This window comes from Eucyclogobius newberryi, unplaced genomic scaffold (genome assembly GCF_026437365.1).
Source record: "Eucyclogobius newberryi isolate DKJ021-1_F unplaced genomic scaffold, fEucNew1.0.hap1 SCAF_16, whole genome shotgun sequence".
Lineage (NCBI taxonomy): Eukaryota > Metazoa > Chordata > Actinopteri > Gobiiformes > Gobiidae > Eucyclogobius > Eucyclogobius newberryi.
Window position 1 is genome coordinate 35,276,013 of NW_027315790.1, and position 22,596 is coordinate 35,298,608.

General features: G+C 50.8%; 1 protein-coding gene across 1 annotated transcript in view; it reads left to right on the forward strand.

The window, feature by feature from the left end:
• Window positions 1–9,761: 9,761 nt before the first annotated feature.
• Window positions 9,762–22,596, forward strand: part of LOC140362251 (ATPase family AAA domain-containing protein 2-like) — a 31,757-nt gene continuing 18,922 nt past the window's right edge. The window contains exons 1-8 of the mRNA XM_072448350.1: window positions 9,762–9,997; window positions 10,948–11,066; window positions 11,138–11,166; window positions 12,415–12,490; window positions 12,672–12,744; window positions 13,462–13,537; window positions 13,611–13,679; window positions 14,671–14,737. Of these exons, the coding sequence (XP_072304451.1) occupies window positions 9,872–9,997; window positions 10,948–11,066; window positions 11,138–11,166; window positions 12,415–12,490; window positions 12,672–12,744; window positions 13,462–13,537; window positions 13,611–13,679; window positions 14,671–14,737 (635 nt within the window). The 5' untranslated portion in view covers window positions 9,762–9,871. The remainder of the gene's footprint in view (window positions 9,998–10,947; window positions 11,067–11,137; window positions 11,167–12,414; window positions 12,491–12,671; window positions 12,745–13,461; window positions 13,538–13,610; window positions 13,680–14,670; window positions 14,738–22,596) is intronic.

The following is a 22,596-nucleotide window of genomic DNA, read 5'->3' on the forward strand; positions in this document are numbered from 1 at the left end:
GACGATGTCCCAGGTCCTCTGTCCTTAGCTCCTCCCTCTGTCCTTAGCTCCTCCCTCTGTCCTTAGCTCCTCCTTCTGCAGGAAAAACTACAAAAAAAACCTCTTTGGGACAAAAGCGTATGTCCCTGAGTTAGTTCCAGTGAAGGAGGATGTGACTCTCACAGACGTGAGGGAGACACTGGAGCTGGAGCCACTCTTCAGGCAGATGAGCGTGGTTGTGTATATATATATATATATATATATATAATTATGTATTATATATATAATTATGTATTATATATATAATTATGTATTATATATATTTATATAAATATATATTATATATTTCTCACTCCTGAGGACTTGTGGACACAGATGTCCCTCATCTGCCTGAAGAGGCTCCACAGACATCGCTTGATTCATTTTTCACTGTCGCCGTCAGAGGCAACTGTTGTGATTTTGGACGTTTCAAAAATAAATTGAAATTGAAATCGCCATGACGACACCACCCTCAGCACTATGACGACACCACCTTCATCGCCACGACGACACCACCTTCATCGCCATGACAACACCACCCTCAGCACTATGACGACACCACCATCGCCATGACGACACTACCTTCATCGCCATGACAACACCACCCTCAGCACTATGACGACACCACCCTCATCACTACGACGACACCACCTTCATCGCCATGACAACACCACCCTCAGCACTATGACGACACCACCTTCATCGCCATGACGACACTACCTTCATCGCCATGACAACACCACCCTCATCGCTATGACGACACCACCTTCATCACTACGACGACACCACCTTCATCGCCATGACAACACCACCCTCAGCACTATGACGACACTACCTTCATCGCCATGACAACACCACCCTCATCGCTATGACGACACCACCCTCATCACCATAACCACCATGACACCACCCTCATCGCCATGACGACACCACCCTCATCGCCATGACGACACCACCCTCATCGCCATGACAACACCACCCTCATCGCTATGACGACACCACCCTCATCACCATAACCACCATGACACCACCCTCATCGCCATGACGACACCACCCTCATCACCATAACCACCATGACACCACCCTCATCGCCATGACGACACCACCCTCATCGCCATGACGACACCACCCTCATCGCCATGACGACACCACCCTCATCACCATAACCACCATGACACCACCCTCATCGCCATGACGACACCACCCTCATCGCCATGACGACACCACCCTCATCACCATAACCACCATGACACCACCCTCATCGCCATGACGACACCACCCTCATCACCATAACCACCATGACACCACCCTCATCGCCATGACGACACCACCCTCATCGCCATGACGACACCACCCTCATCACCATAACCACCATGACACCACCCTCATCGCCATGACGACACCACCCTCATCGCCATGACGACACCACCCTCATCACCATAACCACCATGACACCACCCTCATCGCCATGACGACACCACCCTCATCACCATAACCACCATGACACCACCCTCATCGCCATGACGACACCACCCTCATCACCATAACCACCATGACACCACCCTCATCGCCATGACGACACCACCCTCATCGCCATGACGACACCACCCTCATCACCATAACCACCATGACACCACCCTCATCGCCATGACGACACCACCCTCATCGCCATAACCACCATGACACCACCCTCATCGCCATGACGACACCACCCTCATCGCCATGACGACACCACCCTCATCACCATAACCACCATGACACCACCCTCATCGCCATGACGACACCACCCTCATCGCCATGACGACACCACCCTCATCACCATAACCACCATGACACCACCCTCATCGCCATGACGACACCACCCTCATCGCCATGACGACACCACCCTCATCGCCATGACGACACCACCCTCATCACCATAACCACCATGACACCACCCTCATCGCCATGACGACACCACCCTCATCACCATAACCACCATGACACCACCCTCATCGCCATGACGACACCACCCTCATCGCCATGACGACACCACCCTCATCACCATAACCACCATGACACCACCCTCATCGCCATGACGACACCACCCTCATCGCCATGACGACACCACCCTCATCACCATAACCACCATGACACCACCCTCATCGCCATGACGACACCACCCTCATCGCCATGACGACACCACCCTCATCACCATAACCACCATGACACCACCCTCATCGCCATGACGACACCACCCTCATCACCATAACCACCATGACACCACCCTCATCGCCATGACGACACCACCCTCATCGCCATGACGACACCACCCTCATCACCATAACCACCATGACACCACCCTCATCGCCATGACGACACCACCCTCATCGCCATGACGACACCACCCTCATCACCATAACCACCATGACACCACCCTCATCGCCATGACGACACCACCCTCATCGCCATGACGACACCACCCTCATCACCATAACCACCATGACACCACCCTCATCACCATAACCACCATGACACCACCCTCATCGCCATGACGACACCACCCTCATCGCCATGACGACACCACCCTCATCGCCATGACGACACCACCCTCATCACCATAACCACCATGACACCACCCTCATCGCCATGACGACACCACCCTCATCGCCATGACGACACCACCCTCATCGCCATGACGACACCACCCTCATCACCATAACCACCATGACACCACCCTCATCGCCATGACGACACCACCCTCATCACCATAACCACCATGACACCACCCTCATCGCCATGACGACACCACCCTCATCGCCATGACGACGCCACCCTCATCGCCATGACGACGCCACCCTCATCGCCATGACGACACCACCCTCATCGCCATGACGACACCACCCTCATCGCCATGACGACACCACCCTCATCGCCATGACGACGCCACCCTCATCGCCATGACGACGCCACCCTCATCGCCATGACGACGCCACCCTCATCGCCATGACGACACCACCCTCATCGCCATGACGACACCACCCTCATCGCCATGACGACACCACCCTCATCGCCATGACGACACCACCCTCATCGCCATGACGACACCACCCTCATCGCCATGACGACACCACCCTCATCGCCATGACGACACCACCCTCATCAGGCTCATGGGACTGGGATGACTGAGACGTGGCGTGAGGAGAAGAACTGAATACAAGGTTTTGTTTTTTTCTTTTTCACACAGTGTTATTGGCGCGCTCAGAAATAGCACATCCGCACCAGCAGGTGGCAGTAATGCGCCTTTCAGAAGTTTGCCAACGGCCATAAAACTCACCTAGAAGAAGTGACAGCGGAAGTAAATACAGGTCACGTGACAATAACTCAAAATGGCGCCTTGAACAAAAGGTTTTGGGCTGAAATCGTTTCATTTGAACCTGAATCTAAACCAGGTCTAAACTGGGACTAAATTAGGTCTAAACCGGGACTAAACCAGGTCTAAACCGGGACTAAACCAGGTCCAAACTGGGACTAAACCAGGTCTAAACCGGGACTAAACCAGGTCCAAACTGGGACTAAACCAGGACTAAACCGGGACTAAACCAGGACTAAACCAGGTCTAAACCAGGACTAAACCAGGACTAAACCAGGACTAAACGAGGACTAAACCAGGTCTAAACCAGGACTAAACCAGGACTAAACCAGTTCCAAACCGGGACTAAACCGGGACTAAACCAGGTCTAAACCAGGACTAAACCAGGACTAAACCAGGACTAAACCAGGTCTAAACCAGGTCTAAACCAGGACTAAACCAGGTCTAAACCAGGACTAAACCAGGACTAAACCAGGGCTAAACCAGGACTAAACCAGGACTAAACCAGGACTAAACCAGGACTAAACCAGGTCTAAACCAGGACTAAACCAGGACTAAACCAGGACTAAACCAGGTCTGTCCTCGGTGTAAAATGTGTCGAGTCCCGGTGCAGCTGAGAGAGTCGGTGAAGCAGCGACTGGCTGCGGCTGCAGAGGAGATCTTTGAGCTTCTGGAGAGAACCATAGCAGAATATGAAGAGGAGAGCGAGAGACAGAGGACACTGCTGGAACAACTGCTGCAGAGCCGGGGACAGAGCCGGGGACAGAGCTGTGGACAGAGCCGGGGACAGAGCCGGGGACAGTGCCCGGGACAGAGCCCGGGACAGAGCCCGGGACAGAGCCCGGGACAGAGCCGGGGACAGAGACTTGGTACGTAACATAAAATCAGACACATTTACAGTGTTTGGGATCGCGGTGAAGTTAGTTTCACGTTGGACATTCGCCTCCGCTTCTCCGCGGTCCTCTGAAGGGCCGCTCAGTGCGCCAGGTAGAGACCAGTTATATATTTAGGCCGTGTCTGCAGAGCCGCGGCGCGGTCAAATAGCCCAGCAGTTTCGGCCCCGCGCCGCGGCTCTGTAGACACTCCCTTATATTTATATTAAAAAATACATATATATGTAATATATGTGTGTGTGTGTATGTATATATATATATATATATATATATATATATATATATATATATATATAAATAATTTATTTAATTAATTAATTAGTCCTTAATTAATTAATTATCGTTTATTCACCTCAATTATGTCCAAAAGAACGGAACAATCCTCCCAAACTGAATCCACAAAGATCAAACAGGATTCATGACAAACACAAGACGACATAAAACCATCTTAAACACAATGAGACAAACACAACTAGAATAACAATAAGCCATAAGCAATTTGATCCATATTTTATGAAGACTTATTAAAAGGAATTATTTTTCAACAATATTAATAATAATCATCATCATATTTAATTAATTGTTATTCTTTGTACAAAATATTCAAAAGTTCAAAAAAGTGTACTACAGCGCCACCTAGCTACACTTTGATGATTGCACTTTTACTGATAAACTCTGATTGACCCCGACACACCCCCTAACAACAGGAAAGATCTCAGCTATAGCGCCCCCTGGAGTGCACAAAATGTACTGTGGGTAACAAAAAAAATAATTGAAATTGAGGCGACAGGCCGTTGTGAGGGCCTTCATCGCTGCTTGCGGCTGTAACATGATCTCATTCTGTGCTTGACGACCAAGCGACACATTTGAACATGTCGTCGTGTTGTTTTACAGAAGAGACGAAGCCGCAGTTTAAAGAGGAAGCTTCAGGCAGCGACGTCATCGATGTGCAGCTCTACAAGGAGACGGCCCCTTCAGGTACCGGCTTTTGTCCTGGACCTGGACCTGGACCCGTTTATCCTTCACTTCACTGTTGATTCTGTCGTGTTCCAGAGTCCGAGGAGAAGAAACCGGTGTCTGTGAAAACTGAAGAGGACGAGACGTGGACCCAGGACGTCCAGAGCCAGGATGACCGGACAGAGGGCGAGACATGGACCCAGGACGTCCAGAGCCAGGATGACTGGACAGAGGGCGAGACATGGACCCAGGACGTCCAGAGCCAGGATGACCGGACAGAGGGCGAGACATGGACCCAGGACGTCCAGAGCCAGGATGACCGGACAGAGGGCGAGACATGGACCCAGGACGTCCAGAGCCAGGATGACCGGACAGAGGGCGAGACATGGACCCAGGACGTCCAGAGCCAGGATGACCGGACAGAGGGCGAGACATGGACCCAGGACGTCCAGAGCCAGGATGACCGGACCCAGACCGGTCCAGCCGCTGCAGCTCCTCTGAGCTCAGACGGCGTTCACATTTGTACATTGTGTGACAAGAAGTACAAGTGGAGTTACGAGCTGAAGCGGCACATGAGGATCCACACGGAAGAGGCTTTCAGCTGTTCAGTTTGTGGGAAGAGGTTTTTCCGGAAGGACCACCTCCAGACCCACATGAACGTCCACACTGAGGAGCGGCCCTTCAGCTGCTCCGTCTGCGGCATCTGCATGAAAACCAGAGCCAACCTGGTGCGGCACATGGCCAAGCACAAGAGCCTGAAGAAGAGCAGCGGCGCGGGCCTCAGTCCAGCAGAGGGCGCTGCGCTGTCGCTGAACAAACCCGCCGCTCGCTCAGGCTCCAAGAGGGCGTCGTCCCTGAGCTTCGTCTGTCCCGTCTGCAGCAAAGGCTTCAAATCCACGTATCACATGCAGCGCCACGTCTCGGTCCACAGCCGACAGCGACCGCTCCGCTGCGAGGCCAAGCACGAGGCCAAGCACGAGGCCAAGCACGAGGCCAAGCACGAGGCCAAGCACGAGGCCAAGCACGAGGCCAAGCACGAGGCCAAGCACGAGGCCAGCGACGGCCGTCCTCCAGGGGGCGCTGCGCACGCTCCCTCCATCCCCAGAAACAACAAGAGCTCAGTGCGTCACGTCTGCATTTTCTGTGGCAAAGGATGTCGGAGCCAGTCGGACCTGAAGCGCCACACCCGAGTCCACACCGGAGAGAAACCTTACAGCTGCTCAGTCTGCGGGAACAGGTTCACCAGGAACCACCACCTGCAGAACCACATGAAGGTGCACAACCACAGCTCCTTCAGCTGTTCAGTCTGCGACCAGGCATTTACGTCCCAACTGCAGCTGACCAATCATCTGAGACTCCACGAGAACCAGGAAGAAGAAGAAGAAGAAGAAAACACTGTGAGCTCCAGCCTCATCTACTGCAGCATCGAGTGACCGGAACTGGACCTGGACCTGGACCGGGACCGAGACCGGGACCGGGACTGGACCGGGACCGGGACCGGGACCGGGACTGGACCTGGACCTGGACCTGGACCGGGACCGGGACTGGACCTGGACCTGGACCGGGACCGAGACCGGGACCGGGACCGAGACCGGGACCGGGACTGGACCTGGACCTGGACCGGACCTGGACCGGGACCGAGACCGGGACTGGACCTGGACCGGGACTGGGACCGGGACTGGACCTGGACCTGGACCGTGACCGGGACTGGACCTGGACCTGGACCGTGACCGGGACTGGACCTGGACCGGGACCGAGACCGGGACTGGACCGGGACCGAGACCGGGACTGGACCTGGACCGGGACCGGGACTGGACCTGGACCTGGACCGGGACTGGACCTGGACCGAGACCGGGACTGGACCTGGACCGGGACCGAGACCGGGACTGGACCTGGACCTGGACCTGGACCTGGACCTGGACCGGGACCTGGGACCGGATCTGGACCGGACTTAGACTTGGACTCGGACCTCACTTTGGGCTCTTTGAGGATCTCGAGCTCTTTTCCTGACACAAAAGTTTGATTTGTTGTTGATCGATTTATTGAACAGCGAGAATTTGCAAACAAAATAAAACTGGGTCAAACGCACAGAAGGGCCCGGGGCGTGTCTCGGGGCGTGTCTCTAGGCGTGTCTCTGGGCGTGTCTCTGGGCGTGTCTCTGGGCGTGTCTCGGGGCGTGTCTCTGGGCGTGTCTCGGGGCGTGTCTCTGGACGTGTCTCGGGACGTGTCTCTGGGCGTGTCTCGGGGCGTGTCTCTGGGCGTGTCTCTGGGCGTGTCTCGGGGCGTGTCTCGGGGCGTGTCTCGGGGCGTGTCTCTGGGCGTCTCTCTGGGCGTGTCTCTGGGCGTGTCTCGGGGCGTGTCTCTGGGCGTGTCTCGGGGCGTGTCTCGGGGCGTGTCTCGGGGCGTGTCTCGGGGCGTGTCTCGGGGCGTGTCTCGGGGCGTGTCTCTGGGCGTGTCTCTGGGCGTGTCTCGGGGCGTGTCTCGGGGCGTGTCTCGGGGCGTGTCTCTGGGCGTGTCTCGGGGCGTGTCTCGGGGCGTGTCTCTGGGCGTGTCTCGGGGCGTGTCTCGGGGCGTGTCTCTGGGCGTGCTGTCACTGAAGACCAATCAGAGGATTTTGGGGTCAAATGTGGCGTTTCCGTCGGGAAAAAATAACTCAGTTTGACAAGAAAAAGCTTTTTTTTTTTTTTTACAATATTTATACTTATTTTTAACCTTTTAACTGTGTTCAGACCTTAAGTTTGTGTTTGGACCTTTAGTTTGTGTTCGGACCTTTAGTTTGTGTTCGGACCTTTAGTTTGTGTTCGGACCTTTAGTTTGTGTTCGGACCTTTAGTTTGTGTTCGGACCTTTAGTTTGTGTTCGGACCTTTAGTTTGTGTTTGGACCTTTAGTTTGTGTTCGGACCTTTAGTTTGTGTTCGGACCTTTAGTTTGTGTTCGGACCTTTAGTTTGTGTTTGGACCTTTAGTTTGTGTTCGGACCTTTAGTTTGTGTTCGGACCTTTAGTTTGTGTTTGGACCTTTAGTTTGTGTTCGGACCTTTAGTTTGTGTTCGGACCTTTAGTTTGTGTTTGGATGTTCGGTCACGAGATAGAGCCGTTTTACTTCAATGTAACGTAGAACTCTAGATGAGTCTGGTCTGTTCTGGTTGTGATGTCACTGTTTGTAGCTGTTGTAGACGTTTCCTTGGTAACGATGTGAGTCTGAAGTTTGTCAGACTTTGACTCTGATTCTTCCCACGAGACGAGAAACTGTTAAAATACAATAAACATTATAACATTTGTCTCAAATGAATTAACATTATTTATTCTTTTTATTATTATTTTTTGTCTTTTATTAGTCTTTATTTAGTTGTTCTTCTGGGGGACTTCAGTGACGATGACAGTGACTCCTGGAGAGGGGCGGAGCCCCCATCTGAAGCCGAGCGGTCAGTTATTGGACTATTGTCCAGAACAAACACCATGTTCAAGCATCAGGTCACGTGACACAATTCTGTCAAAGCGTCCGGCGCCTTAGGAGGAGGAACGGTGGAGACCTGCTGACCTCTGACCTGTGACCTCCACTGGGGAAGTGGTCAGACGGTGGAAGGACTTTGAGGACCTGATTAATCCCACTGTCATGTCTTCTGAAGAGGAAGCAGAGACTGAGGACACAGAGGGACTGAAGTCACTGAGGTTGTTCAGGAGACAAACTCCTCAGTGGCTCCTCAGTGGCTCCTGGATGAGATCCTGAGGACCTAAAGTCTCTGGATGTTGTAGGACTGTCTCTGACACGTCTCTGTAACAGGGGTGGCGGTCGGGGACAGTGTCTCTGGCAGACCGGGGTGGTGGTCCCTCTGTTCCAGAAGGAGGACCAGAGGGTGTGTCCCACCTACAGAGGGATCACACTCCTCAGACTCCCATAAGGTCTGTTCCAGGTCCTGGAGGAGAATCTGACCCATAGAACCTCAGATTCAGGAGGAGCAGGTTTAGGTCCTGGTGGTGCAACACTGGAACAGCTCTAGACTCTCCACCAGGGGGCGCCAGGGCTCATGGGAGTTTGCACAGTCACATGTGCTTTGTGGATCTGGAGAAGGATTTGGACCGTGTCCTTTGGGGGGTGCAGGGAGTACGGGGTCCGGGGCCCCTTGCTCAGGTCCCTGTATGTCCCTGCTGTCCGATCCCTGTCTGACAGGAGCAGGAGCTGTGGTCACTGCAGTGAGTCAGACCTGTTCCCATGAGGGACTCCTCAGGGCTGCGCTTTGTCACCGCTTCTGTTCATGGTTTTTATGGACAGAATTTCTAGGTGCTGTCAGGGGTCGGAGGGTGTGGTCAGGGGCCGGAGGGTGTGGTCAGGGGTCAGAGGGTGTGGTCAGGGGTTAAATAAAGTCATAAAATGACTTTATATAGTCATTTTATGTCACTTGTATTAGTCTTTATTAGTCTTTATTTTCCTTGTATTAGCCCGCCTCGTGTGCGGTGCCGCCGCGTGGCCAGCAGGCGGCGCCAGAGCGCATTCTCTTATCGCGTCTTTATCACTTTCGGGAGTTTCTTCTTTTCTGCTGCTTCGTCTGAAGCTCGCGCTGCGGAAAGTGGAAGTTCCGTTTCAGCCGTTTTGACCGTAAATCGTAAAAAGAGCTGACGCGGGCCTCGAGTGGCGGGAGAGGAGCCGTCGCCATGGTGATGGTCGGGAAGAACCGCGGCCGCGGGACGAAGGCGCAGCACAGGCCGGGGAAAGGAGCCTCTTCTCCGGCCACGACTTCACCGCGCGCGCGGGGAATGAGCGCGAGCTCCGGAGCCAGAGTGAGTTTAGAGTCTCCTGTTTAGAGTCTCCTGTTTAGAGTCTCCTGTTTAGAGTCTCCTGTTTAGAGTCTTCTGTTTAGAGTCTTCTGTTTAGAGTCTCCTGTTTAGAGTCTTCTGTTTAGAGTCTTCTGTTTAGAGTCTCCTGTTTAGAGTCTTCTGTTTAGAGTCTCCTGTTTAGAGTCTCCTGTTTAGAGTCTTCTGTTTAGAGTCTCCTGTTTAGAGTCTCCTGTTTAGAGTCTCCTGTTTAGAGTCTTCTGTTTAGAGTCTCCTGTTTAGAGTCTTCTGTTTAGAGTCTTCTGTTTAGAGTCTTCTGTTTAGAGTCTCCTGTTTAGAGTCTCCTGTTTAGAGTCTTCTGTTTAGTCTTCTGTTTAGAGTCTTCTGTTTAGAGTCTTCTGTTTAGAGTCTTCTGTTTAGAGTCTCCTGTTTAGAGTCTTCTGTTTAGTCTTCTGTTTAGAGTCTTCTGTTTAGAGTCTCCTGTTTAGAGTCTCCTGTTTAGAGTCTTCTGTTTAGAGTCTCCTGTTTAGAGTCTTCTGTTTAGAGTCTCCTGTTTAGAGTCTTCTGTTTAGAGTCTCCTGTTTAGAGTCTCCTGTTTAGAGTCTCCTGTTTAGAGTCTCCTGTTTAGAGTCTTCTGTTTAGAGTCTTCTGTTTAGAGTCTCCTGTTTAGAGTCTTCTGTTTAGTCTTCTGTTTAGAGTCTGTTTAGAGTTAAATGTAAAGACTCTAAAGAGAAGACTACATTTAAACTCTACATTTAAACTCTACATTTAACTCTACATTTAATTTATATTTAAACTCTACATTTAACTCTACATTTAAACTCTACATTTAACTCTACATTTAACTCTACATTTAACTCTACATTTAACTCTACATTTAACTCTACATTTTAACTCTACATTTTAACTCTACATTTAACTCCTCTTACTCTTAAACCCTCTAAACTGTTCACTAGGACTCAGACTCTGACGATGAGACGAGCCACAGCGAGTCCGAGGACCATGAGGACCAGACCTCGTCCCAGACCTCGTCCCAGACCTCGTCCCAGACCTCGTCCCAGACCTCGGTTGCCAGGTCCAGGCGCTTCATTCACTTTTTTCTTCTGAACTCTTCAGACTCATGTACATTTTATTCATTTTATTCAGGAAATCTCTTCGGCTTCAGAACGCTAAACGTAAGTGAACTCTGAACACTCAGACTGTTCCTCAGACTGTTCTTCAGACTGTTCCTCAGACTGTTCCTCAGACTGTTCCTCAGACTGTTCTTCAGACTGTTCCTCAGACTGTTCCTCAGACTGTTCTTCAGACTGTTCCTCAGACTGTTCCTCAGACTGTTCCTCAGACTGTTCTTCAGACTGTTCCTCAGACTGTTCCTCAGACTGTTCCTCAGACTGTTCCTCAGACTGTTCCTCAGACTGTTCCTCAGACTGTTCCTCAGACTGTTCCTCAGACTGTTCCTCAGACTGTTCCTCAGACTGTTCTTCAGACTGTTCCTCAGACTGTTCTTCAGACTGTTCCTCAGACTGTTCCTCAGACTGTTCCTCAGACTGTTCCTCAGACTGTTCTTCAGACTGTTCCTCAGACTGTTCTTCAGACTGTTCCTCAGACTGTTCCTCAGACTGTTCCTCAGACTGTTCCTCAGACTGTTCTTCAGACTGTTCCTCAGACTGTTCTTCAGACTGTTCCTCAGACTGTTCCTCAGACTGTTCTTCAGACTGTTCCTCAGACTGTTCCTCAGACTGTTCTTCAGACTGTTCTTCAGACTGTTCTTCAGACTGTTCTTCAGACTGTTCCTCAGACTGTTCCTCAGACTGTTCCTCAGACTGTTCCTCAGACTGTTCTTCAGACTGTTCCTCAGACTGTTCCTCAGACTGTTCCTCAGACTGTTCTTCAGACTGTTCCTCAGACTGTTCCTCAGACTGTTCCTCAGACTGTTCTTCAGACTGTTCCTCAGACTGTTCCTCAGACTGTTCTTCAGACTGTTCCTCAGACTGTTCCTCAGACTGTTCCTCAGACTGTTCCTCAGACTGTTCCTCAGACTGTTCTTCAGACTGTTCCTCAGACTGTTCCTCAGACTGTTCCTCAGACTGTTCCTCAGACTGTTCTTCAGACTGTTCCTCAGACTGTTCCTCAGACTGTTAGTCCGACTGTTAGTCCGACTGTTCTTCAGACTGTTCCTCAGACTGTTCCTCAGACTGTTCTTCAGACTGTTCTTCAGACTGTTCCTCAGACTGTTCTTCAGACTGTTCCTCAGACTGTTCCTCAGACTGTTCCTCAGACTGTTCCTCAGACTGTTCTTCAGACTGTTCTTCAGACTGTTCTTCAGACTGTTCTTCAGACTGTTCCTCAGACTGTTCTTCAGACTGTTCCTCAGACTGTTCGCAGAGGTTTGTCTGAACCAATCAATCTTTGTCTTGTGGCAGTGAAAGGCTTGAGGCGGAGCTCCAGAATCACCAGCCGGAAGCCGACGCCCAACATGTTTGACGGGCTCAGCACCAAGTGGGTCTGACGTGTGTGTGTGTGTGTGTGTGTGTGTGTCTGACCGACCTGTGTGTGTGTGTGTGTGTGTGTGTCTGACCGACCTGTGTGTGTGTGTGTGTGTGTGTGTCTGACCGACCTGTGTGTGTGTGTGTGTGTGTGTGTGTCTGACCGACCTGTGTGTGTGTGTGTGTGTGTGCAGCCCGGAGCGGTCGGTGCTCCAGACGGTCAGCCACATGAAGAACAAGAAACGCATGACCACCAGCAGAGAAGGAGTGAGTACAGCCTCTTTGGTCAGAGTCTTGGGGCGTCGGCCATGGCGGTGGCAGAGTGGTTACCCTCTCAGTGGAGGCCTCCATTATGTCATCTGCAACAGGTCTTATCAGCTCGGGGCGTGTCACTGGGGGCGTGTCACTGGGGGCCTCTATCACACGCTCGCACACGGGGCCTTCCTCTGTTTATGTTCCCACGGCGACAGGAGTCTCTCTTCTCGGAGTCTCAAAAAAATACCTTTAAGGACAGAGGGCGGCGCCAGTGAGACTATTTAATTTGTCTCCAGACATGGGGACATTTCTGGTTTGGTCAAATATGATTCAGTCCCGTTTATTGCAACGTTAAACTCTACATTAAAACTCTACATTTCAACTGACGGGTCACATGACGGGTCACGTGACGGGTCACATGACGGGTCTAATGACGGGTCACATGATGGGTCACGTGACGGGTCACGTGATGGGTCACGTGACCCGTCATTTGACCTGGGTCACGTGACCCGGGTCAAATGATGGGTCACGTGACCCGTCATTTGACCCGGGTCACATGACGGGTCTAATGACGGGTCACATGATGGGTCACGTGACGGGTCACGTGATGGGTCACGTGACCCAGGTCAAATGATGGGTCACGTAACCCGTCATTTGACCCGGGTCACGTGACGGGTCACATGACGGTCCAGAAGCCGCTCTGACACTCCGTGTTTTGTGTTTGTGCAGAAGATTTACTCCAAAGCCCAGAGGAGCCTGACGCCGCTGCCGCTCCGACACGACTGCAGCGTTGCCCCGGACGACGGTGCGCTCGCTCTAATCCTCACGTTCTTTTCGTACTCGTGTTTGAGTTCTGACCGTTTGACCTAAATCTGCAGAAGCCGATCTGGACAGCGACTGTGGCCGAAGTCTGGACCGAACCAGCCGCGCCTTGTACAACAGCAACGGTCAAAACACACACACACACACACACACAGAGAGACACACACACAGAGAGACACACACACACACACACACACACACAGAGACACACACACACACACACACACATAGAGACACATACAGAGACACACACACACACACACACACACAGCTCCCTCTGGAAAATACAATGTCAGAAAACCAACCCAAAAGTGTTTTATTCTTTTTTCTTTCTTTTTTCCCATTTAAATAAAGCGGTTTAATCTCACTTAAAGACCTTGTGTGTTGGAAGGGGGCGGAGCTTGTGTGTTCATGGGGGCGAGGCTTGGAAGGGGGCGGAGCTTGTGTGTTCATGGGGGCGAGGCTTGGAAGGGGGCGGAGCTTGTGTGTTCATGGGGGCGAGGCTTGGAAGGGGGCGGAGCTTGTGTGTTCATGGGGGCGAGGCTTGGAAGGGGGCGGAGCTTGTGTGTTCATGGGGGCGAGGCTTGGAAGGGGGCGGAGCGTGTGTGTTCATGGGGGCGAGGCTTGGAAGGGGGCGGAGCTTGTGTGTTCATGGGGGCGAGGCTTGGAAGGGGGCGGAGCGTGTGTGTTCATGGGGGCGAGGCTTGGAAGGGGGCGGAGCGTGTGTGTTCATGGGGGCGAGGCTTGGAAGGGGGCGGAGCGTGTGTGTTCATGGGGGAGGGGCTTGGAAGGGGGCGGAGCGTGTGTGTTCATGGGGGAGGGGCTTGGAAGGGGGCGGAGCGTGTGTGTTCATGGGGGCGAGGCTTGGAAGGGGGCGGAGCGTGTGTGTTCATGGGGGCGAGGCTTGGAAGGGGGCGGAGCGTGTGTGTTCATGGGGGAGGGGCTTGGAAGGGGGCGGAGCGTGTGTGTTCATGGGGGAGGGGCTTGGAAGGGGGCGGAGCGTGCGTGTTCATGGGGGAGGGGCTTGGAAGGGGGCGGAGCGTGTGTGTTCATGGGGGAGGGGCTTGGAAGGGGGCGGAGCGTGTGTGTCACTGATGGGTGTGTTCTGTGTCTCAGGTTTGGTCAAAGGCACGTTCAGGATCAGCGCCTCAGGTCCAAACGTCTCACGTGGAGGACGCTTCAGGTCAGAGACTGAAAGACATTCTGAAGACTTAAAGAAGAGTTCCATGTGGTCTGAAGTTTCTCTCCTTTTTCAATTAGACACATGTCCCAGCGCCCTCTGTCCTCTGTGCTTAGACACATGTCCCAGCGCCCTCTGTCCTCTGTCCTTAGACACATGTTCCAGAGTCCTCTGTCCTTAGACACATGTTCCAGAGTCCTCTGTCCTTAGACACATATCCCAGCGTCCTCTGTCCTTAGACACATGTTCCAGCGTCCTCTGTCCTTAGACACATATCCCAGCGCCCTCTGTCCTCTGTCCTTAGACACATGTTCCAGAGTCCTCTGTCCTTAGACACATGTCCCAGCGCCCTCTGTCCTCTGTCCTTAGACACATATCCCAGCGTCCTCTGTCCTTAGACACATGTCCCAGCGTCCTCTGTTCTTAGACACATGTCCCAGCGTCCTCTGTCCTTAGACACATGTCCCAGGTCCTCTGTCCTTAGCTCCTCCTTCTGCAGGAAAAACTACAAAAAAAACCTCTTTGGGACAAAAGCGTATGTCCCTGGGTTAGTTCCAGTGAAGGAGGATGTGACTCTCACAGACGTGAGGGAGACACTGGAGCTGGACCCACTCTTCAGGCAGATGAGGGACCGTCCACACAGGGCAGGGACACTTCACCAGGAGAGGGACATCTGGGTCCACAGGTCCTCAGGAGTGAGAGAAAGAAAAAGAAGGCGGTGAAGAGTTTGCAAGTGGAATTAAAAATTAAATATTGTTTGATAGCATAAGTAGTCAGAAGAAGAAGAGGACAGTGCTCAAGCTGTCATACTTCCCCCAGCACAGTTACTCCTAGGGCAGAGTAGCTAAAGCTGTGGGTTTATGTTTCTGTTTAACTAGTCTGACCATAAGTGATTTCGAAGAGGAACGTTTTAAGCCTGGACTTAAATGAAGAGACTGTGTCAGCAGATTTAACATGGGCCGGGAGCTGATTCCATAACACAGGAGCTCTACCTCCAACAGTACTTTTAGAGACTCTTGGGACCACCAGAAGGCTCTACCTCCTACAGTACTTTTAGAGACTCTTGGGACCACCAGAAGGCTCTACCTCCTACAGTACTTTTAGAGACTCTTGGGACCACCAGAAGGCTCTACCTCCTACAGTACTTTTAGAGACTCTTGGGACCACCAGAAGGCTCTACCTCCTACAGTACTTTTAGAGACTCTTGGGACCACCAGAAGGCTCTACCTCCTACAGTACTTTTAGAGACTCTTGGGACCACCAGAAGGCTCTACCTCCTACAGTACTTTTAGAGACTCTTGGGACCACCAGAAGGCTCTACCTCCTACAGTACTTTTAGAGACTCTTGGCACCACCAGAAGGCCAGCATTCTGAGAGTGAAGAGCTCTGTTTGGATGATATGGTTCTATAGCATCTTTGAGGTCGGATGGGGCCATGTCATTTATGGCTTTGTAGGTCAAGAGTAGAATTTTAAATGTGATTCTAAACTGGACAGGAGCCAGTGAAGAGACTTCAGCACCGGCGTAATGTGCTCTCTTCTTTTTGTTCCTGTTAGTAATCTTGCTGCTGCATTTTGAATCAGTTGAAAGCTTTTTATGGAGCTTTTAGGACACGCTGCAAGCAGGGAGTTACAGTAGTCTAATCTAGTCGTTACAAATGCATGGATAAGTTTTTCAGCTTCACTTTTAGGCAGGATTCTTCTGATTTTGGCTCTTGTTGCACAAATGGAAATAGGCTGTTTTACAAGCTTGATTTATATGAGCTTTAAATGAGAGCTCCTGGTCAAATAAGACTCCAAGGTTTCTTACAGTAGAACTGGAGGCTACACTGACATTGTCCAGTGTGACTATCTGCTCAGATAGAGCGTCTCGTAGATGCTTAGGGCCAAGCACAATGACCTCGGTTTTTTCAGGGTTAAGAAGCAGGTAGTTTAGTGTCATCCAGGTTTTTATCTCCTTCACACAAGTACTAAGTCTGTCTACTTGATCGCTCTGATCAGGTTTCATTGATAAATACAGCTGAGTGTCGTCTGCAGAGCAGTGGAAGTTAATGTCATGTGACCTGATCATGTGACCTAATGGCAGCATATAAAGAGTAAACAGAATTGGACCGAGTACCGAACCCTGTGGCACACCGTAAATTACTTTAGAGCAGGTGAGGAGCTCTGGTTTACATTAACAAATTGGAACCTATCAGATAGATAGGATTTAAACCAGCTGAGGGCGGGGCCTCTGAGGGCGGGGCCTCCAACACCTACATCACATTCTAACCTCTGCAGTAGAATGTTGTGGTCAATGGTGTCAAACGCTGCGCTGAGGTCCAACAGAACCAGGACTGAGACCAGTCCATCGTCAGCGGCTAATAACAAATCATTTGTGACTTTAACTAGTGCAGTTTCAGTGCTGTGGTGGGCTCTGAACCCTGCTGTGGTGGGCTCTGGACCCTGCTGTGGTGGGCTCTGAACCCTGCTGTGGTGGGCTCTGGACCCTGCTGTGGTGGGCTCTGAACCCTGCTGTGGTGGGCTCTGAACCCTGCTGTGGTGGGCTCTGAACCCTGCTGTGGTGGGCTCTGAACCCTGCTGTGGTGGGCTCTGAACCCTGCTGTGGTGGGCTCTGGACCCTGCTGTGGTGGGCTCTGAACCCTGCTGTGGGCTCTGGACCCTGCTGTGGTGGGCTCTGAACCCTGCTGTGGTGGGCTCTGAACCCTGCTGTGGTGGGCTCTGAACCCTGCTGTGGTGGGCTCTGAACCCTGCTGTGGTGGGCTCTGGACCCTGCTGTGGTGGGCTCTGAACCCTGCTGTGGTGGGCTCTGAACCCTGCTGTAGTGGGCTCTGAACCCTGCTGTGGTGGGCTCTGAACCCTGCTGTGGTGGGCTCTGAACCCTGCTGTGGTGGGCTCTGAACCCTGCTGTGGTGGGCTCTGAACCCTGCTGTGGTGGGCTCTGAACCCTGCTGTGGTGGGCTCTGAACCCTGCTGTGGTGGGCTCTGAACACTGCTGTGGTGGGCTCTGAACCCTGCTGTGGTGGGCTCTGAACCCTGCTGTGGTGGGCTCTGAACCCTGCTGTGGTGGGCTCTGGACCCTGCTGTGGTGGGCTCTGAACCCTGCTGTGGTGGGCTCTGAACCCTGCTGTAGTGGGCTCTGAACCCTGCTGTGGTGGGCTCTGAACCCTGCTGTGGTGGGCTCTGAACCCTGCTGTGGTGGGCTCTGAACCCTGCTGTGGTGGGCTCTGAACCCTGCTGTGGTGGGCTCTGAACCCTGCTGTGGTGGGCTCTGAACCCTGCTGTGGTGGGCTCTGAACCCTGACTGGAAAACTTCAAATAAGTTATTGTCCTGCAGGTGGCGACAAAGCTGTTTTACTACAACTTGTTCAAGGATTTTAGAGACGAAGGGAAGATTTGAAATAGGTCTGTAGTTTACCAATAGGTCGGGATCTAGATGAGTCTTTTTCAGAAGAGGTTTAATGACGTCATGTTTGAAGGACTGTGGAGCCACTTTGGAGTGAAGTATTTATTATATTAAGAATAGGGTCTATAATTCGGGGGAGAATGTCTTTGAGGAGCTTGGAATGGGGTCTAGGACACAAGATGAGCTTTTAGAGGACATAATGGCTGAAGTTATCTCTGCTTGATCAGCAGCTGTGAACCTTTCTAGGTTTACAGGTGGATTTATATGGGACGTTAGATTTACAGCTTGGGCTAGTTCAGGGCTAATAGCGGGGGTAATTTCATCTAATTTATCTCTGATTGTTTTTATTTTATTGTTAAAAAATAGGAGGAAATCATCAGAGCTAAGTGTAGCTGGGATTGAGGGCTCTACTGCTGTGACAGTTTGTTACCATGGCTACAGTGCTGGAAAGGAATTTAGTGTTACTTTTGTTGACTTCTATTAGATTTGAATAATATCTGGTTTGGGCCTTACGCAGAGCCTGCTTATAGGACAGCAGGCAACTTTTCCATGCTTTTAGGGATTCTTCTGTGTGAGAGCGACGAAATAATCCCTCTAACTTTCTAACTCTTTGTTTATGTGAACGCAGTTCTTGGTTGTACCAGGAGGAGGCGCTTTGACCTAATGACCTTCTGTTTTAACAGAGCTGCAACGTCAAGAGCAGACTTCAGAGAATTCATGGTCAGGTCGACAAAATGGTCACTTAAACTGGGACTAAAGCTGTTCTCAGCAGGATCACATGACATGATCACATGACATGATCACATGACATGATCACATGGCGTGATCACATGACATGATCACATGGCGTGATCACATGACGTGATCACATGACGTGATCACATGATATGATCACATGACATGATCACATGGCGTGATCACATGACATGATCACATGACATGATCACATGACATGATCACATGACGTGATCACATGACATGATCACATGACGTGATCACATGACACGATCACATGACGTGATCACATGACGTGATCACATGACGTGATCACATGACACGATCACATGACACGATCACATGACATGATCACATGACATGATCACATGATATGATCACATGACATGATCACATGACGTGATCACATGACATGATCACATGACGTGATCACATGACACGATCACATGACGTGATCACATGACGTGATCACATGACACGATCACATGACATGATCACATGATATGATCACATGACGTGATCACATGGCGTGATCACATGACATGATCACATGACGTGATCACATGACATGATCACATGACGTGATCACATGACGCGATCACATGACGTGATCACATGACGTGATCACATGACGTGATCACATGACACGATCACATGACACGATCACATGACATGATCACATGACACGATCACATGACACGATCACATGACACGATCACATGACATGATCACATGACACGATCACATGACGTGATCACATGACGTGATCACATGACGTGATCACATGACACGATCACATGACATGATCACATGACATGATCACATGACATGATCACATGACATGATCACTGAATATTGGCTCTATTATTTCCTTGAATTTTGAGATAGATTTTTCAGATATTGTCCTTTTCATTATAACTTTATTTTGTGGGACTGGATGATCTTTAAGAATAAACTGAAAGGTAATTATGAAATGATCTGACAATATAGGGTTTTGAGGGAGGACAATGAGGTCACTAATCTCTGTTCCATACGTTAGGACAAGATCCAGAGTGTTCTTGTGAGTGTGAGTCGCTTTATTTACATTCTGAGTGAAACCAATGCTGTCTAACAAGGCGCTGAAGGCATTACTGAGAGAGTCATCACTCATGTTCACGTGGATATTAAAGGCTCCAGCTATAACTATTTTATCCCAGGCTAACACTAAGTTTGATATAAAGTCAGAAAACTCTGTTAAAAACTCTGAGTAGGGACCAGGAGGTCGGTAGAAAACTATGAACAAAACTCCTTTTTGGTTTTTCATATTTGGACATGTGATCGACACATGAGGCTTTAAATGAGTGAAATGCATTGTTAGTTTTAGGGCTCATGAGTCGCTTGAGTGTGAGATCACTGCCACACCACCACCTCTGTGCTCCTGGAGGTCTGACAGGTAACATGGGTGGGGTTAACATGGGTGGGTGGGGTTAACATGGGTGGGTGGGGTTAACATGGGTGGGTGGGGTTAACATGGTGGGTGTGGTGGACTCATTTAGTCTGACGTAGTCGTCTTGTTGAAGCCACGTTTCAGTTGGAGCTGAAGATCTATGTTATAGTCACTAATTAATTCATTAACTAAGAGCGATTTGGAGGAAATTGCTCTAATGTTTAGCAGTCCACATTTTACGTGTTTATTCATTTGTGTATTTGTGTCATTTGTGATTGTTATTTTCCTTAAGTTATTTGGTCTGAGCCTGAAATATTTTTTCTGAGATGTGACTTTTTGGCATTATTTGTACGAGGGACACGAGGGACACGAGGGACACGAGGGACACACACGTCTCTATCTGTCTTGAATCTGAACACTTCACATGTAACAGAACGGGCGAGAGTTCAGCGACAGAGGAGCGTCTTGAACTGCTGCTCTGCACCCGGGGCTCATCCCTAGATGGTCACTTAACACGACTAAGACTATCGGTCAAATTCCGAACTAATAGGGATGAACCCTCCGAAGTGGGAGGGGCCATCCCTGCGTATGAGCCCGGGCTTTCCCCAAAACGCACTCCAGTTATCAATAAAGACTACGTTGTTTTGAGGGCACCATCTGGATAACCAGCTGTTGAATGCTGAGCGACAGCTGTACAATTCAGCATTGATCCGATTGGGCAGGGGACCAGAAAATATTACAGTGTCTGACATCGACTTCGCTAGGTCACACACCGCGGCTACTTGAACTTTGAGCACCTCTGATTGTCTCCGCCGGGCGTCGTTACCGGAAACGGGTCCTACTCTGCTTTAAGATCCTAAGGTTTCCTTCGATGTCACCCATTCTGGCCCCCGGGTAACACCTAACGCTAGCAGCTGGTAGCAGCTAACGCTAGCAGCTGGCAGCTTCACGTCTCTAACAATAGAACTCCCGATTACAAGAGTTTCTCTCGTGTGTTCAGCGGGCGTGTGATCGCTGAGGGGAGAAAACCTATTATAGACGTGAAGCTCACGGCGCTCTGAGGTTCGGCGTTTAGCGCCTTGTCCCCTCCGAACTGTCACAAAATGGTCCCTATTCTGTTCCTGGTCTAGTCCCGGCTACACGGGAGACGCTGAGGGGCTGAGCTCGGCCTTACTGCTACTGCTAATGCTAATGCTACGCCCTGCAGCGCGGTCCGGTAGCACTCGCGCTAAAACCGAACTATAACTGGACTTTAGCTCCTCTAAACAGCGGATCCGCGCTTCTAACTCCGTAACCCTGGCAACCAAAACTACCACTACACTGCACTTCACGCACCTGTCATCAGAGAAGGAGCCAGGGTTCTGACTCGACATATGACAGCTCAAACAGGTAAAGGTAGATCCAGCCATGGTAGGTCGAGTCCTCTGTCCTTAGACAGATGTCCCAGCGTCCTGTGTCCTTAGACACATGTCCCAGCGTCCTGTGTCCTCCCAGAGTCCTGTGTCGTTAGACACATGTCCCAGCGTCCTGTGTCCTTAGACCCATGTCCCAGCGTCCTGTGTCCTTAGACCCATGTCCCAGCGTCCTGTGTCCTTAGACACATGTCCCAGCGTCCTGTGTCCTTAGACCCTCCTTTTCGTTGGGAAAAAGTATAAACATGGAGGACAGATCTGACTCTCACAGATGGACAAAAGTGAGACACTCAGGAGGAGAACTGGTTCTTCAGTCTTTGATCATAGGCTCCAGTTTGTCTGCCATTTTCTTGTGTTGTTTTGTTTGGCAGTGTCAGGAGAATGTTCCATTTAGTGTTTCCACTGTAGAGGTTTAGAGGCAAAACCTCATCGTTGTGAATCCAGTGAGATGTTCCTGTTGCTGATTTTAGTCCTAAACGTGGTGATGCTTTGCCACAGTTTGTCAGAAATAGAATCGCACAGCACGCTCTTCATCTGTCAAAATAAAACCACCCTCTCTTTCCCATTTGTTTTTAATTTATGTAATAGAATGTTTATATTGAAAGTTGTGATTTAGGGTTATTGGGTTATGGTCATTGCTTCATTTAATTTGTTCATTATAATAACCAAACATTGGGCCGGTTTTATGGAGCAAATGCAACATATTCTGTATGAGACGTCGTCTGCAGCTCAGCACTTGGATGGGAGACACACGGGGGCCGTCCATCCGTCTTCTTCCTCTTCTCCGGGGCCGGGTCGCGGGGCAGCGGTCTAAGCAGGGACTCTCAAACTTCCCTCTCCCCAGACACTTCCTCCAGCTCCTCCCGAGGCGTTCCCAGGCCAGAC